Source organism: Panthera uncia, chromosome A2, assembly GCF_023721935.1.
Source record: "Panthera uncia isolate 11264 chromosome A2, Puncia_PCG_1.0, whole genome shotgun sequence".
Classification (NCBI taxonomy): Eukaryota; Metazoa; Chordata; class Mammalia; order Carnivora; family Felidae; genus Panthera; species Panthera uncia.
This window is the reverse complement of record NC_064816.1, coordinates 157,517,832-157,534,267: the sequence shown is the minus strand read 5'-3', so window position 1 is coordinate 157,534,267 and position 16,436 is coordinate 157,517,832. Positions and strand designations below refer to the sequence as shown.

At 49.0% G+C, this 16,436-nt stretch overlaps 1 protein-coding gene across 1 annotated transcript in view; it reads left to right on the top strand.

The window, feature by feature from the left end:
- Positions 1 to 16,436, top strand: part of PRKAG2 (protein kinase AMP-activated non-catalytic subunit gamma 2) — a 262,345-nt gene that overhangs the window by 160,417 nt on the left and 85,492 nt on the right. The window contains exon 4 of the mRNA XM_049642318.1: positions 90 to 406. Within this exon, the coding sequence (XP_049498275.1) occupies positions 90 to 406 (317 nt within the window). The remainder of the gene's footprint in view (positions 1 to 89; positions 407 to 16,436) is intronic.

Genomic DNA, 16,436 nt, shown 5'->3' with positions numbered 1-16,436 from the left:
ATTTGGGGCTCTTAGAAACGGAAGAGCCCTTCTCTTGCCTTCTTCTGTCTCAGCCAAACTCCTAACAGCTCTTGTGGTCTCCTCCTCAGCCTCAGGCCTCTCCTCCTCTCCGTCCACACCCACCCAAGCGGCCAAGCAGCACACGTTTCCTCTCGAATCCTACAAGCATGAGCCTGAGCGACTGGAAAATCGCATCTATGCCTCCACTTCCCCTCCGGACACAGGCCAGAGGTACTGCCCGTCCTCCTTCCAGAGCACAGCCGGGCCTCCGTCGGCATCGCCCACGCACCATGCTTCCTCCAGAACCGTAAGTCCGTGGGCCGGGCCGCCAGGCGTCGGGAGGGAGGGCAGAGTCTGGCTGAACGTAGCCGAAGTCAAGGCTGTGCACCCCCGACCTTTCTGGTATGTTTTATCATAAATCGCAGGCTGAGGAAAAACAACGACAACAACAACAAAAACCGCTGAGGGCACAGCGGGCAAACGGAAATTAAATGGAAAGTGGTCATGTCTGCGGCGTGACCGGAAAGTGTTTCTTGCCTCAGCTTCTTTAAAAACAAACCAACCAACGAACAAAAATCAGCCCTTAAGAGCTTTATTTGAATTTATCCTGATTGGGAAACCCAAGGGAGAAGCCATAGGCAAAGCAACAGGCTTTTCGAATTGAAGTTTTATTGTCGAGTGTTAAGATTTCAAGGTTGGCAGCATTTGGCTTGGGGAGCGTGCTGGCAAAGGTGAGGCTTTCGGGGGGGGGGGGGGAGCCCGGGGCCCCTGCACCCTCCCGAGGAGGGGGGCTAGTGGACCCCGGCGGGAGAAGCCGGCCTAGTGGCGGGACGCGGGCCCTCGCCAGCAGCACGGTGGCCCCAAGCGTGGAGACGCCCTCCAACCCTGCCTGGCTCGTGGAAGGCACGTCGATACTCAGTGTTACCCCTGGGCCCAGCAAGGGTGCGAGAAGCGTGTCCGGAGTCCGTCTATGTGGACAGAACTGTCGTATTCGGTTGCTGGATTCGTTCCCTGGGGCCGCTGTAACAAAGCGCATGAACTCGGGGGGGTGGGTGGCTTACAAGAACAGGAAGCTCTTGTCTCACCGCGCCCGAGGCTGGCGGTCTGAAGTCCTGGTTGGGGCAGGACCCTGCTCCCTGCGAAGTCTCTAGCGGGGACAATCCTCCCTCGACTCTTCAGGCTTCCGAGAGCCCCGGCTTTTCTTGGCTTGTGGCCGCATCGCACCAGCCTCTGCCTCGGTCTTCACGTGGCTGTTGGCCCTGTGTCTGCATGTGTCCACGTTTTCCCCTTCTTGTAGGGCCGCCCTTCATCCTGGATTAGGGCCCAGCCGTGCTCCGGCTCGTCTTTACTTCGTCACGCCTGCAAAGACCTTATTTCCAAACGGGGTCATGCTCACGGGCGTCGGAGCGGAAGCCTTCTCCGTAGCTGTTTGGGGGGACACAACCCAACCACTGGGGTTGTTCTCTTTGGGGCGCCAACATGGGTCTGTCATGCAGAGAAGATACCATCACTGTTCTTCTCGCTCTTTCGGTGATGATTTTACGAGCGTACCCTTAGCAGAGTATTATTCTGGGTGCCGAGGGATAAAATGCAATGTATTATTTCTGCCTTCTCGGGCTTCCAGTCTTACCGGGAACAGAAGAACACTCCACCAGGGCCGCCTGGGTGGCTCAGGCCGTTAAGCATCCGACTTCCGCTCAGGTCATGACCTCACGGTTTGCAAGTTCGAGCCCTGCGTCGGGCTCTGCGCTGAGAGAGTGGCGCCTGCTTGGGATTCTCCCTCCCTCTCTCTGCCTCTCCCCCACTGGCACTTTCTCTCTCTCTCTCTCTCTCTCTCTCTCTCTTTCTCTCAAAAAATAAACTTAAAAAAAAAAAAGAAGAAGAACGCTCAGATAAAGCCGTTAAGTAAAAGCAGAAAGGAGGTCGAGTGGGGACGGAGAGTAGGCAAATAGTCCACTCTAGAGGAGGGGAGAAGGGAAATACTGTTGTCTGATAAGGGCCATGAAGGCCCCAGTGCAGTGGCACCAGTGAGCTGAGCCTTGTGTAACCGGGAGGGTTTAAATGAGAGGCGGGGAGGTGAAGGGAGAGCCTTCCAGAGAAGAAAATTCGCCGTGACTTGGGCGGGAATGAGCGCGACTGCAGCATAGAGAAGGAGCGGGGCCGCGGGCCCTCTCCGAGGGTCCAGAACCTAGCAGTAGACTAGGAGGTGGGCTGGAGATGGGAAGCAGAGGAACAGTCCAGATGAGGCAGGCTGCAGGGCTTGGCCCCGGACAGCTATGGCGCTCGGAGGAAGGTCCCCCACGTTCTTGGGCGGGAGCGAGAGACGATCTAGAAAGGGTCTCCTGGGCATTTAACACAGGAGATCTGGGACAGAGGGAGCCCGTGGGGGCCGGGAGCAGGAGGAGGACTAAAGACGGAAGTGACCAGCAGGGAGGCCAAAGTCTCAAAAACCGTTTAGGTCACTGGCGGCGATCATGATTGCAGAAGTTTTGTGCCGGCCTTTCCGAGTTTAAGTAGGAGAGAATCCAGAGGGCGCTCTTGGGCCAATGCCAGTCTTTTTTTCCTGGGACAATGACTGGAAAACGGCGTTCTTAGCTGTTTAAACTTCACACAGCCAAGAAGCCCGTGGTTGAGGCCCACAGGCCGGGGTCCTTCTGGGATTTCCCAGGTCGTTCCGGGGCCAGAGAGGAAGTGTCTTCAGCTGTCTTCCACGCTCAGTGATGCGTGCCCCGGTCAGGGCCCGAGATTCCCCGCACGTGGCTGATGGCGCGTGTGACATTTCAGCGATGTTTCAGCAATCATCCAGACGTCCTGAGAGATAAGATGTGGTCATCCCGTACAAGGGGATCTTAGCCTTAAAAGGGAAGGCAGTCCTGACACCTGCCACAACCCGGATGAGCCCTGAGGACACGATGCTGAGTGAAGTAAGTCAGCCACAAAAGGACAAGTGCTGTGTGATTCCACGTGCATGAGGTCCCCAGAGTAGTCAGATTCATGGACACAGAAAATAGAACGGTAACTGCCAGGGGCTGGGCGGGGAGGAATGGGGAGTTAGCGTTTCATGGGGACAGAGTTCCAGTATGGGAAGATGAAAAGTTTTGGAGATGATGGGGGTGCTGGTCGCACAACAGTGTGAATGCGCTTAAAACCACTACCATTGGGGTGCCCGGGTGGCTCAGTGGGTTAAGCGTCTGACTTCAGCTCAGGTCATGATCTCACGGTTCATGAGTTCGAGCCCCGCGTCGGGCTCTGGGCTGACAGCTCGGAGCCTGGAGCCTACTTCGGATTCTGTGTCTCCCTCTGTCTGTACCTCCCCTGCTTGCACTCTGTCTCTCACATTGTCTCAAAAATAAATAAACATTAAAAAAATTTTTTAAAAAAACCACTACCATTGAGTTGGGCTCTTAAAAATTGTTAAGATGGTAAATTTTATATTATGTATATTTCACTACAATTTTTTAATGTTTATTTTTGAGAGAGAGAGAGACAGAGCATGACTGGCAGGGGAGGGGCAGAGAGAGAGGGAGACACAGAATCCGAAGCAGGCTCCAGGCTCTGAGCCATCAGCACAGAGCCTGATGTGGGGCTCGAACTCACGAACCATGAGATCATGACCTGAGCTGAAGTCAGACACTTATCCGGCTAGGCCACCCAGGCGCCCCCATCTAATTCTTTTTTAAAAAGTGATTCAGACAAGACTACAGCGTTTATATAGTTTGAGCTTCAGAAAATCAGGGTGATCGCCAGAGGCTCTCCACTTATGTTGTGAAATGATACATTTCAAAATTGGAAGACAGAGTCCCCACTGGCTCCCTGACATGGGACAGGCCTGATGGCATCTGTAACCTTTGTCACCCGAAGCGTCTGGGAGCTCCTGCTCACGGCCTCCACAGCCGTCGCTTGCTGGGTCTGTTCTGCTTTGAGCAGCCCCTTAGCAGGAGGGCTGATGGTCATTTCAAGTTCATGTAAAATGTGCTTCTTTATCATTGAACTGTGTCAATCGTCTTTATGTGCTAAGTTCCTTAAGAGCTTGGCTGATTTCAATAATTGGCTACCAGCATAATCTTCATTGGAGGAATGTGAGTCGCTTAATGACTCTGTCAGCCTAAAAATATTTAGAAATAATTTGTCTCTGCCCTTTGGAACAAAAAGGCACTTTCTGTAAACACTGACCCTGAAGATCCATTTTACAAAACGTGTTCCCATGAATCTTACTCTAAAATTGGAATGGGGATAAAGGCAATTAGTTAGTCTTTAGTAGATAGCACTCATTTTTTTTTATGTTTATTTATTTATCTTGAGAGGGAGGTGGAGTGGAGAGAGAGGGTCAGAGAAAATCCCAAACAGGCTCCACGCTGTCAGCGCAGAGCCCGATGTGGGGCTTGATCTCACAACCGTGAGATCACGACCTGAGCCAAAATCAAGAGTTGGATGCTGAATGGACTGAGCCGCCCAGACGCCCCCTAGATAGTACTCATTTTTATTATTTATTTATTCGACACATACTTAGTAAGCAACTGCTATGTGCCAGAAACTGTGCACAGGAAGGGGGAACAGGTGACAAATGTGTGAGACGCTCGTGTGAGGCAGGGCCCTGTTTGTTCTACTCAGTGCTTGATTAACAGCACATTGTACACTGGAGGGCTTCCAGAAATGGCTCGTTGAACACAGGCGGGAAAGTCGTCTATCTGGGGGGTGCAGACAGGTGAATAGTTACGAGAGTTTGATAGAACCTGTGCTGTTATTACGGGAGGAAACACCCAGTCTAGTCTGAGTGAGTGGAAGACCCGATCCCAGAGGAAGGAAGCGGACATTTTTTTCAGCAGACGAGAGCAATAATCAGCTTTGCCTTTTTGGATGCTCTGGGTGGGTGGGTGTGGAAATGAGATTGAAATTGAGTCGCACAGGGGCTCAGATGAGACATGGTGCACAATCGTCTGGGCCTGGTGGTAGCTGATGGTGGAAAGAAGTGGACCGGTGTTAAGAAGTAAGGAGCTATTTAAGAGGTTGAATTGGAAAGAATTTAGAAGGCCGTGATTGATTAGCTGGGGGGGGGGGGGGGGGGGGGGGGGGGAAAAAAAGGGGGCCTCCCGAAGTTCTGCCTTAGGAAACTGAACGAATGGAAGTTGCACTTGCTGGGGGAGGGAACAGGGGAGGAGGAGGAGCGGGCTGAGAGGCTGTGTGTGTGTGCCTGTGTGTGTGTGTGTGTGCATGCACATGCGGGGTGCACGCGTGTGTATAGGCACACGTTTGTGTGTTCGGGTGGTTGTATAATAAGGTGTCCGTGGAACATTCAAGAGGAGGTATCCAAAGGGCAGTTGGATATGTGCATCTGGAGTTAGAAATTAAGATTGAAAATCATCATGGGGCGTCTGGGTGGCTCAGTCGGTTGAGCGTCTGACTTCGGCTCAGGTCATGATCTCAAAGTTCGTAGGTTTGAGCTCCCCGTCGGGCTCTGTGCTGACATCTCAGAGCCTGGAGTCTGCTTCAGATTCTGTGTCTCCTTCTCTCTCGGCCCCACCCCTGCTCATGCTTTGTCTCTCTCTCTCTCTCTCTCAAAATAAATAAATAAATAAATAAACATTTAAAAAAAATTTTCAAAGATTGAGAATCATCAGAATATGAATGGTAATTCATGCCATGATCATAGATGAAATAACCCACAAAAACATATGGTAGGTGAGAAGAGAGCCAGAAAAACATGGACATTTAAGGAACAAATAAAGGGAAAGGATTCCGAATTGCCTTGAAATGAGGCAGAAAAGTAGGCAAACACAGAAGCAAAAGGAATGTGTTTCATGCATTTGGAGGAGTGACCAGTGACACCAAATGCAGTAGACTGGCCTAGAATGTAAGGACTGAGGTCACTAACAACACTGGCAAGAATACTGTGGTCAAGCGTGTAAGCCACTGAACGTGGGTTGAATGACAAAGAGGTGAAGAAGTAGAAGTCTCTCATGTAGATAACTCAAGAGTCCTGACTTTGAAGGGGAGGAGAGAGGGCTGTCGCTGTTAGAATGGAGGTGACGGTTTCTTCCTACAAATGGGAATAGATGTAAGCACTAATCGGGACAGTGTCAGTAGGAGGGAAGTGGTTAACGACAGAAGGGAAAAGGCGAGCGTTAGGTTCCGCTCTTATGAAGGAAATGGGTGAGATTCCTTGGGTGGTGGGAGGTGTTTGTCTTGGACCGGTGGAAGAACCGTCTTCCGTTGCGTTGACAACTTGATATGAGGGTACGAGAGGGCTCAGTACTTCTCCGGTGCCCTTTCCACAACAGTTATTCCTGTGCTCTCCCTCTTTTTCTTCTAGGAATTTCACTCTTGACCTGTGTGTTGGGTCAGAGTCCCTAGAAGCAGAGTCAGTTCCTAAGCCAATGACAAGGAACCCAAGGTATCTGCTGCAGCCTGGGGTCTCTTTTTCTCTTGCCTGGTTGACTCCTGTATCCGACACGATCGCGTGCTATATCAGCTCTTCTATTGCCATAACAAACCTCCCCAAAATGTAAGATGGCAACCGTCTATTTGGCTCACAGTTCTGTGGGTCCTCACTTTGGCTTGGGCACCCTTCTGGTCTTGGCTGTGCTTACACGTCTGCGGTCACTTACCAGGTCACTTGGCATCTGGTAGGGCCAGGGTGGCCCCAGCTGGAATGTCTCACCTCTGTTCCGTGTGGTCTCTGCTCCCCCAGGAGGCTATCCCAAGTTGTTCTTATGGCAGTGACATGATTCCAGGAGACACGGAAGCGTATACAAGTCTTCGTGAGGCCTAGGTGTAGAACAGGTACACGGACCCCTACCTGAGACAGAATCTGTTTCCTCTGCCCTTGAAGCTGGGCTGGGTTTTTCACTTGCTTTGGCCAACAGAACAAGGCAGAAGTGACAAAGTCACACTGTGGAGAGCATAGACGTGGGAAGAGGTGGAGGCTGTGGGCCAATTGTGAGATCGACCACGTACACGTCTTACCACTGGGTTTCCACAGCTGCGTCTGCAGCTGAACACGGGATCCTGGCGTCTAGAAGTTCATTTATCTCTATGTGAGGAGTCTCATTGAGATGGTGGACTTCTCAGAGAGTAATTTCCCAAAAAGGTGGCCGCTGCAGTTCATGTTCCCCGAGAGGCTGACTCCAGACAGAAATGAATGTGCAGGATGTTTATTAGGAAGCACTCTTAGGATCAATGCTTGGGAAAGAAAGGAAGGAGGCGGAAGGGCCTGAGGGAGAAGTTGAAATGCAGTACAGTCTCGACAAGGTCCTCAGCAGACCCACGGGGAATGCTAAAACCGGTGAGGGGGAGGGGGACGCTCCTCAGAGCTGTCCCAAGTTGGGGTGAATGAGCCAGGCCTTTCTCTACTTACATCAGCCAGTCATTAGATGACAGCTCTCCTGGGAGGGGGTTAACCTCGGACAAGACAACTCTATTCAGCCAAGGGCTGTCCTGGCTAATCGTTGAGGGTCATCGCCTGGCAGATCTCCAATGGCTGGGGGGAAATCCTTCATTTCTCAAGGGGGATCTGAGAAGGACCTCACAACTACTAAGCATGGACTTATTCTCGACTTAATTTTTTTGATTTATGATCCCAAAATTCTGATAGGTGACAAAAAAGGCTATCACATTTCTTCTTATGATATATTTAACACGTAACTAAACTGAAGAAAAGGGTTTCGTTGGTGGGGGATGAATGAAAATGGTTTTATTAGGCCCAGGGGGGAGAGGCACTAAGGCCCCAGCCAACACCCACCACCAGCTTCCCAGCTGTGGGAGTGAACCACCATGGATGTGAATCCTCCAGCCGCAGTCAAGCCTTTGGATGAGACTGCAGCCCCAGCCAATACTGGACCGAGAGACCTGGTCACAGATCCAGGACCACCCAGCTGAACTGCTCATGAATTCCTGACCCACAGAAACCATAAGAAATAATGTATTATTCTTCTAGGGCTATTAGAACAAAATGCCACAGACTAGGGGGCTTAGCAGAAATTCATTTGTCACAGCTGTGAAGGCCAGAAGTCCAAGATCAAGGTGTTGACAGGTTTGGTTTCTCCTGAGGCCTCCTTGGCTGCAGATGGCCACTGTCTTGCTGTGTCCTCACATGGTCTTTCCTCTGTACACACACATTCTTCGTGTCTCTTCCTCCTCTTGTAAGGACACAAGTCCTATTGGATTAGGGCCCCACCCTATTACCTCACTTACCTTTAGTAACTTCTTTAAAGGCCCCATCTCCAAATATAGTCACACTGGGGGATTAAGGGCTTCAACATATGAATTTGGGGGGCAGGGCACAATTCTCCATCGCAGGTAATAAATTAATATTGCTGTCTTAAACCACTGAGCTTTTATATATATATATATATATGTATATGTGTGTGTGTGTGTGTGTGTGTGTATACACATGTATATAATTTATTGTCAAACTGGTTTCCATATAACACCCAGTGCTCATCCCAACAGGTGCCTTTCTCAGTGCCCATCACCCATTTTCCCCTCTCCCCCACCCCCCACCAGCCCTCAGTTTGTTCTCTGTATTTAAGAGTCTCTTATGGTTTGCCTCCCTCCCTCTCTAACTTTTCCCCCCCTTCCCCTCCCCACCTGGTCTTCTATTAAGTTTCTCAGGATCTACATAAGAGTGAAAAAATATGGTATCTGTCTTTCTCTGCCTGACTTATTTCACTTAGCACAATACCCTCCAGTTCCATCCATATTGCTGCAAACGGCCAGATTTCATTCTTTCTCATTGCCTAGTAGCATTCCATTGTATATATAAACCACATCTTCTTTATCCATTCGTCAGTTGGTGGACATTTAGGCTCTTTCCATAATGTGGCTATTGTTGAAAGTGCTGCTATAAACATTGGGGTACAAGTGCCCCTACGCATCAGCACTCCTGTATCCCTTGGGTAAATTCCTAGCAGTGCTACTGGTGGGTCATAGGGTAGATCTATTTTTAATTTTTTGAGGAACCTCCACACTGTTTTCCAGAGCGGCTGCCCCAGTTTGCATTCCCACCAACAGTGCAAGAGGGTTCCCATTTCTCCACATCCTCACCAGCATCTATAGTCTCCTGATTTGTTCATTTTAGACACTCTGACCAGCATGAGGTGGTATCCCAGTGTGGTTTTGATTTGTATCTCCCTGATGAGGAGTGATGTTGAGCATCTTTTCATGTGCCTGTTGGCCATCTGGATGTCTTCTTTAGAGAAGTGTCTATTCATGTCTTCTGCCCAATTCTTTATGGATTATTTGTTTTTCAGGTGTGGAGTTTGATGAGTTCTTTATAGATTTTGGATACTAGCCCTTTATCTGGTATGTCATTGGCAGATATCTTTTCCCGTTCCGTCGGTTGCCTTTTAGTTTTGTTGATTGTTTCCTTTGCAGTGTAGAAACTTTTTATCTTGATGAGGTCCCAATAGTTCATTTTTCTTTTAATTCCCTTGCCTTTAGAGATGTGTTGAGTAAGAAATTGCTGTGGCTGAGGTCAGAGAGGTTTTTTCCTGCTTTCTCCTCTAGGGTTTTGATGGTTTCCTGTCTCACATTCAGGTCCTTCATCCATTTTGAGTTTATTTTTGTGAATGGTGTAAAAAGTGGTCTCGTTTCATTCTTCTGCATGTTGCTGTCCAGTTCTCCCAGCACCATTTGTTAAATGGGAAAGCTCTCATTTGTTAAAGAGACTGTCTTTTTTCCATTGGATATTCTTTCCTGCTTTGTCAAAGATTAGTTGGCCATACATCTGTGGGTCCAATTCTGGAGTCTCTATTCCATTGGTCTATGTGTCTGTTTTTGTGCCAATACCATACTGTCTTGATGATTACAGCTTTGCAGTGGAGGCTAAAGTCTGGGATTGTGATGCCTCCTGCTTTGGTTTTCTTCTTCAATATTACTTTGGCTATTCAGGGTCTTTTGTGGTTCCATACAAATTTTAGGATTCTTTGTTCTAGCTCTGAGAAGAATGCTGGTGCAATTTTGATTGGGATTGCAATGAACGCGTAGATAGCTTTGGGTAGTATGGACATTTTAATAATATTCTTCCAATCTATGAGCATAGAATGTTTTTCCATTTCTTTGTATCTTCTTCAACTTCCTTCATAAGTTTTCTATAGTTTTCAGCACACAGATATTTTACATCTTTGGTTAGGTGTATTCCTAGGTATTTTATGATTCTTGGTGCAGTTGTGAATGAGATCAGTTTCTTTATTTGTCTTTCTGTTGCTTCGTTATTAGTGTATAAGAATGCAACTGATTTCTGTACATTGAGTTTGTATCCTACGACTTTGCTGAATTCATGTATCAGTTCTGGCAGACTTTTGGTGGAGTCTGTCAGGTTTTCCATGTATAGTACCATGTTATCTGCAAAAAGTGAAAGCTTGACTTCATCTTTGCCAGTTTTGATGCCTTTGATTTCCTTTTGTTGTCTGATTGCTGATGCTAGAACTTCCAACACTATGTTAAACAACAGCGGTGAGAGTGGACATCCCTGTCGTGCTCCTGATCTCAGGGGGAAAGCTCTCAGTTTTTCTCCACTGAGGATGATATTAGCTGTAGGCTTTTCATAAATGGCTTTTATGATGTTTAAGTATGTTCCTTCTATCCCGACTCTCTCGAGGGTTTTTATTAAGAAAGGATGCTGAATTTTGTCAAATGCTTTTTCTGCATCGATTGACAGGATCATATGGTTCATTATCTTTTCTTTTATTAATGTGATGTATCACATTGATTGATTTGCAAATATTGAAAAAAAGAGAACTACAGGCCAAGATCCCTGATGGATATGGATGCAAAAATTCTCAACAAGATACTAGCAAATCGAGTTCAGCAGCATATAAAAAGAATTATTCACCAAGATCAAGTGGCATTTAAAGCATTGAGCTGTGAGGTGATCTGTTACATATCAAAAGATAACCAATGCTTACTTTATCATGTATGTGGGGAGATAATATAACTCAATGAATTCAGCATCAGATAATAAACTCAGAAGTTTGGGGTTCTTTTTAAAAACTGTCTTAACCACTGAATCAGTCTCCAAGATCTCTGGTTTTCCTCATATGACTATTTGGAAGGAAATCACCAACCAATCTTTCAAGATTGTTATTTAGAATAATTACCTTTTTACTTTTTAAGATAGAAAAGCACTTTAGGGGCGCCTGGGTGGCTCCCACTTCGGCTCAGGTCATGATCTCACGGTTGGTGGGTTCGAGCCCCATGTCAGGCTCTGAGCTTTTAGTTTAGAGCCTGGAGCCTGCTTCGGATTCTGTGCCTCCCTCTCTCGTTGCCCCTCCCCCACTCACAGTCTGTCTCTCTCAAGAATAAACATCTCAAAAATTGTAAGATAGGAAAGCCCTTTAAAAATCTAAAAAATATCGGGGCGCTTGGGTGGCTCAGTCAGTTAAGTGTCCAACTTCGGCTCAGGTTATGATGTCACAATTCGTGAGTTCAAGCCCCGCACCGTGCTCTCTGCTGTCAGCACAGAGCCTGCTTCAGATCCTCTGTCCCCCTGTCTCTCTGTCCCTCCCCGCCATCTCTCAAAAGCAAATAACATTAAAAAAAACACACACATACCGTTAAATTTTTAGAAATCTAAAAATATTTCAAATCACTTGACGTGAAGGAATAGATAAGATTTTACACGCACTCTTTTGTTTTTATATTCCCACCTACCATTTTAAATTTCAGGTTGCAGCCTCAGAAGGTCTTGGTGTTAAAATTATCTGCCTAGAAATGGCACACTAAGAGTTCCGTAGCCCATTACTCACAGCAGATTAGATATTTTAAAAATAGTTTGGGAAAAATTCGTATTGGGTCAAGGAGTAGGAGCGCCGGAGAGAGCTGATTCGTAACGGCGTTGATTATCACGAGAGTTGTTGCTTGCACAAGTGTTGCCAGTGTGTTGAAGAGGCAGAAAATGTCTACCCTCCCAGCTGTCAAAAAAAAGGTATTATAATTGGCATCGTTCCCATGTCCCTGCGCTGGTAGAATCGTGACTCGACGAACAGAAGGCAGCAGAGCCCAAATAAGAGAGACATACTTGACTGAGAGCCCGGCCTGTGTTTCTGAGCCCTGGCCTGGGTCTCTGAGATTCTGATTGATTCTGTTCCCCAGGGTAGCTGAGCTCCAGGAAAGGATGTTGAATCTTTTTTACCTTGATTTTTTTTTTTTTTTTAAACATGACCAATGGCCTACCTCTGTCACCTCCCCGGGGACCCATGAGGGAAGTGAGTCGTTCGGTGGTTGTTTCCTAAGATCCCGTCATTTGCCTGGCAGGATACTGGGCACTGGGACAGCTGACAGGGCACTCCTCTCTCGAGAGTCTCGGGAAGAGCAGGTCCCCAAGAGCCGGAACCCCGGGGCCAGTGTGGCCGAGGAGTGCCCCCGCCTCTTCACTCACGGGCCACAGCCTACCATGGGGGATGTGCACTCTGCATTGTTGTGATTACCGGGATACAAACATCAATTTCTCATGGTGACTTGTTTTGCTGTCTTGGCTGACAGAGCCGGTCTTCTGTTGGTGAAATCTGCCATCACGATCGGGGCTGCTGTAGGCTTCGTCTTGAACTTCTCCACCCGAGCGGAGCAACCCTGGGCGAGGCAATGGTTAAAATATCAGTGTCATGTGGGGTTGGGCTGTTCCCTGGAGTTTCTCACGGGGAACCGACAGACAGCACCTCTGCTGGGGGGGTGGAATACGTTGCAATTAGCTTTTTCCTTCCCCTGGGCTGGCTTTTCCAAGCACGTCGCCTAACGATGCAACGGGCCTCGACTAAACGTGTGTCTCGTGGAAGAGACCGTCTTGATCGCGGCTCTGTATAAGCTCAGGGCAGAAGCCAGCCTGCAGGGACCGCTCGGGGAGGGTAGATGGAGAAGGCAGCTTTGTCGCAAAGTTCAGAGTGGAGAGGAGCCACGAGGGAGGGCCGGGGCTGGCGGGAGCCCGAGGGCATTTCTTCTCAAAGATGGGCATGGCCTGAGCGTGTTAATGTGCTGATGGAAGGAGGTACGGGTTCCGGAAACTTCCACCCTGTCCACCCACTCCTCTATCCTCTGAAGAGATAGGCTTTATGTGAGGATCAAAGGAGAGCATCTGTGTGAGCTTCTCGAAGCTCTGTCGCTAGCACTGAAGCCAGGTTTTGAACCGGGGCAGCTGGGCTCCAAAGCCCACGCCCTCAGCGTGATTTCATACAGCCTCTAGAGAAATCCGGGCTTCTCGGCCCACCCGTCGCACACCGACTCGGCATCTTAGCTCATGTGCCTGATGCAAGGGGCCCCCGCCACGGCCCAGGAGCCAAATCTGGCCCGTCGTCTCTTTCTATAATTAAAGTTTTATTAATACGCAGCCACGCCCACTCATTCACGCATCGGCGGTGGCTGCTTTCGTGCTGCCACCGAGAGGGGGGTACGGCCAACGAAGACCGGATGGCCTGCAAAACCTAACGTAGTTATTATCTGGCCTTTTCTCAGGAAAAAAAGAAAAGAAACACTTGCCAGCTCCTGACTCATCTGTGCCAGACACAGCCTCCCTTTACTGCGTCTCATTAATTAATAGGGCATCCCATGCAGAGTGCCAGGACGGGACTTGTCCCCAGAGAGGCAAGGGGCCAGCCGTAGAGCCCTGCCCCCACTGAAGGCACAGCACTGGCCCCCCGGGAGAGCGCAAGGGAAGGCGATCATCAGTCCCGCCCGCCAGACGCCCAGCAATCGGGTTGGCCATAAAGTTGGCAAACTGGCAGGTGATCCTATGGAGTTAGGACTGGGGGGATCTGTATTCTCCTTACCCCCAGAGCGTTAACGACGTTACACAGCCTGCTGTGGGACTGGGTTGAGGAGATTTGGGGTTAATATAAATTAAAGGGGAAGGGCCCTTATTCATCCCCTTAATCTCCTTGAGTAAGGAGAGGATGTGAACGCGACGTCAGCAGCACAGATGGGCATCGTAAAGTCTTCCTTGCCTACCCTGGCAGGGGTTTAGAGGAGCGAGTTGGTCAGCTTGCATTTTAATAGAAGGATTACTCCAGCTGACAGGCTAGAAGCCGGAGGAAGCCTGGGGTAGACTAAGAAGGCAGCCCAGTAAAAAGAACCACAGTGGTCCAGCAAGATACAACGGAGGGCTGACTCCAGGCCACAGGAGTGGAGATTTAGAGGAAGGGGTGAAGTATGAAAGCATAAAGAGAGAAAACCGGCCGGCGGGGAGGGGGTGCCCGAGGGGCTCGGCGGGTCAAGCGCCCCACTTCGGCTCAGGTCACGGTCTCACGGTTCGTGGATTCGAGCCCCACGTCGGGCTCTGGGCTGACGGCTCGGAGCCCGGAGCCCGCTTCGGATTCCGTGTCTCCCTCCCTCTCTGCCCCTCCCCCGCTCATGCTCGGTCTCTTTCTCTCTCAAAAATAAACAAACATTAAACAAGTATGTATTTTTAGAAAATCGACTGGTCTGGGGGAGACCCCAGATACGTGGCATGCGGGAGGAGGGCTCGAGGGTGACTCTTCACTTTCTGGCAAGAAGGGCTGGATGGCGGGGTCCTTAAATTAAGAGGAGGAAGGAGAGCTGGGGAAGAAAGGCAAGTTCCATTTGGGCCATACTCCTTTTGATTCTTTTGGGACATCAAATAGAGGCATCCGGGGCACAGATAAAGCTAAGTCCGGGGTGGAGAAGCAGGGGTTCGGAAAACGATTCTCTTTGCCCCTTTGGATGAAAGTGCGTTCTGGTGGTGGAGCGTGACCATATCTACTCGCGCCTTCTAGGCGGGCTTGTCTTGATTTGCATTTAGATGGAAATTCCTTCGCCTCAGAACCAGCATTTTCCTCTCACCCATAGCCCTTGGAAAAGCATTAACTTCGCCTGGTGGAGGGTCACGGGTACAACAGAGACACAAACCCAAACACCAGGATTAATAGCTTTGTGGAAGGACTCCGTAGAAATTAGCCGCTGGAATGGTGGAAACGTTTCGGACGGGCCTCCCCTGGCATCTCTCTGAGGCCGGAGTGGGGAACCTGTTCACGAGGGACTACCCGAATTCTCTAGCAGTGCTCCAGTAGACCTGCTTCTGGAGGCTGTGTGTCGTAACACGTTTTCCCCGCGATTTTTGAGGCAGGGCACAGAACCCGAGAGCACTGCTGTTTTGAGTCCCGAGTCAGGATTACATCTTCTCATCACGAGTGTGACCAGAGGCATTGTCTTCAGTAAAAGGGGGATCGAAGCAGGTGGTTCGAGAGCAGACTCTCTAAGGAACTACACAGAGGCGATTCCAATGTGATTTCTACACCGCGGCCAACGATTTCCTCTTCGCACGCCGTAGCAAAAGCAGATTAAAAGCCCTTTGCTCATCCTGTGTTCATTCACAAATTGGTAAGGCTATTCAATTACCTCGGTTTAGTCTGATTATGCCGTTCCATTTACCATCTTTGCGTTTAATTTCAAAAATTAGGTACATCTGGAGAAGTATTTGATTATCTCTTTTAAAAATAGCCTTCCTCTGGGATGACGGAATCCTGGAGACGGGTAGTGGCACAACAGCGTGAATGTACTTGACTGACCTGCGTGCCTAAAAAGGGCTAAGAAGGGGGCGCCTGGGTAACTCAGTCGGTTAAGCGTTTGACTTCAGCTCAGGTCGTGATCTCGCCGTTTGTGAGTTCGAGCCCCGCGTCGGGCTCTGTGCTGACGGCTCCGAGCCTGGAGCCTGCTTCGGATTCTGTGTCTCCCTCTCTCTCTGCCCCTCCCCCATTCATGCTCTGTCTCTCTCTGTCTCAAGAACAAATAAACATTAAAAAAAAAAAATTTTTTTTTTTAAAAGACCGCGACAAGGTTGTTCAGCAATGGACTTTCCGCTAATGTTCTAATCAGGCCCCGTCTTCAGTTTACCCAGTTGGGTTGTCAGGAGGATGTGATTTTCAAAGGTCTCATTTTCATAAAATGTGGTGGTCACGCAATATTAGCTATTACTTTCGACTCTTCAAATCGTGAAGCCGACGGCTGGGTCTAATCCAGTAAACGATGCACATGACGTGTAGCCTGGAGAACATGTTTAATGTACCGGGAACCATCGGACGGAGATCGTATTGGTATTTGGATAAAAGAAGGTGCAATTCCAGCAGACCTACTCGCTGGCGATCAGATTCTTTTAAGAAACCGACTATATAATACTTTAGTACCGGGAATCTGCAGGCGTGTCTGAGCTCTTTCCCTGCTGGGGACTCAGCGGCCACTCTGAGGACTCAGGTGGGCAGGGGCACGAAAGGAACGTTTTCCTCTTCTTCAGATCTGTCCTTGCTCTGGACTTGATTCCGGCCTTTCACTTTTGTTACGCCTGGCCACTGAAAATGAGGTTGGGGGAATCCGCAAATACAAATTCACGTGCTCATTACCCAGATAGGATGATGCTGGAATTGGGATGTATTATCCACATAGTTTATTCTTTTCCAGAATGTAAGAACGAATTGCAGAAATAATTTAACGTTAGC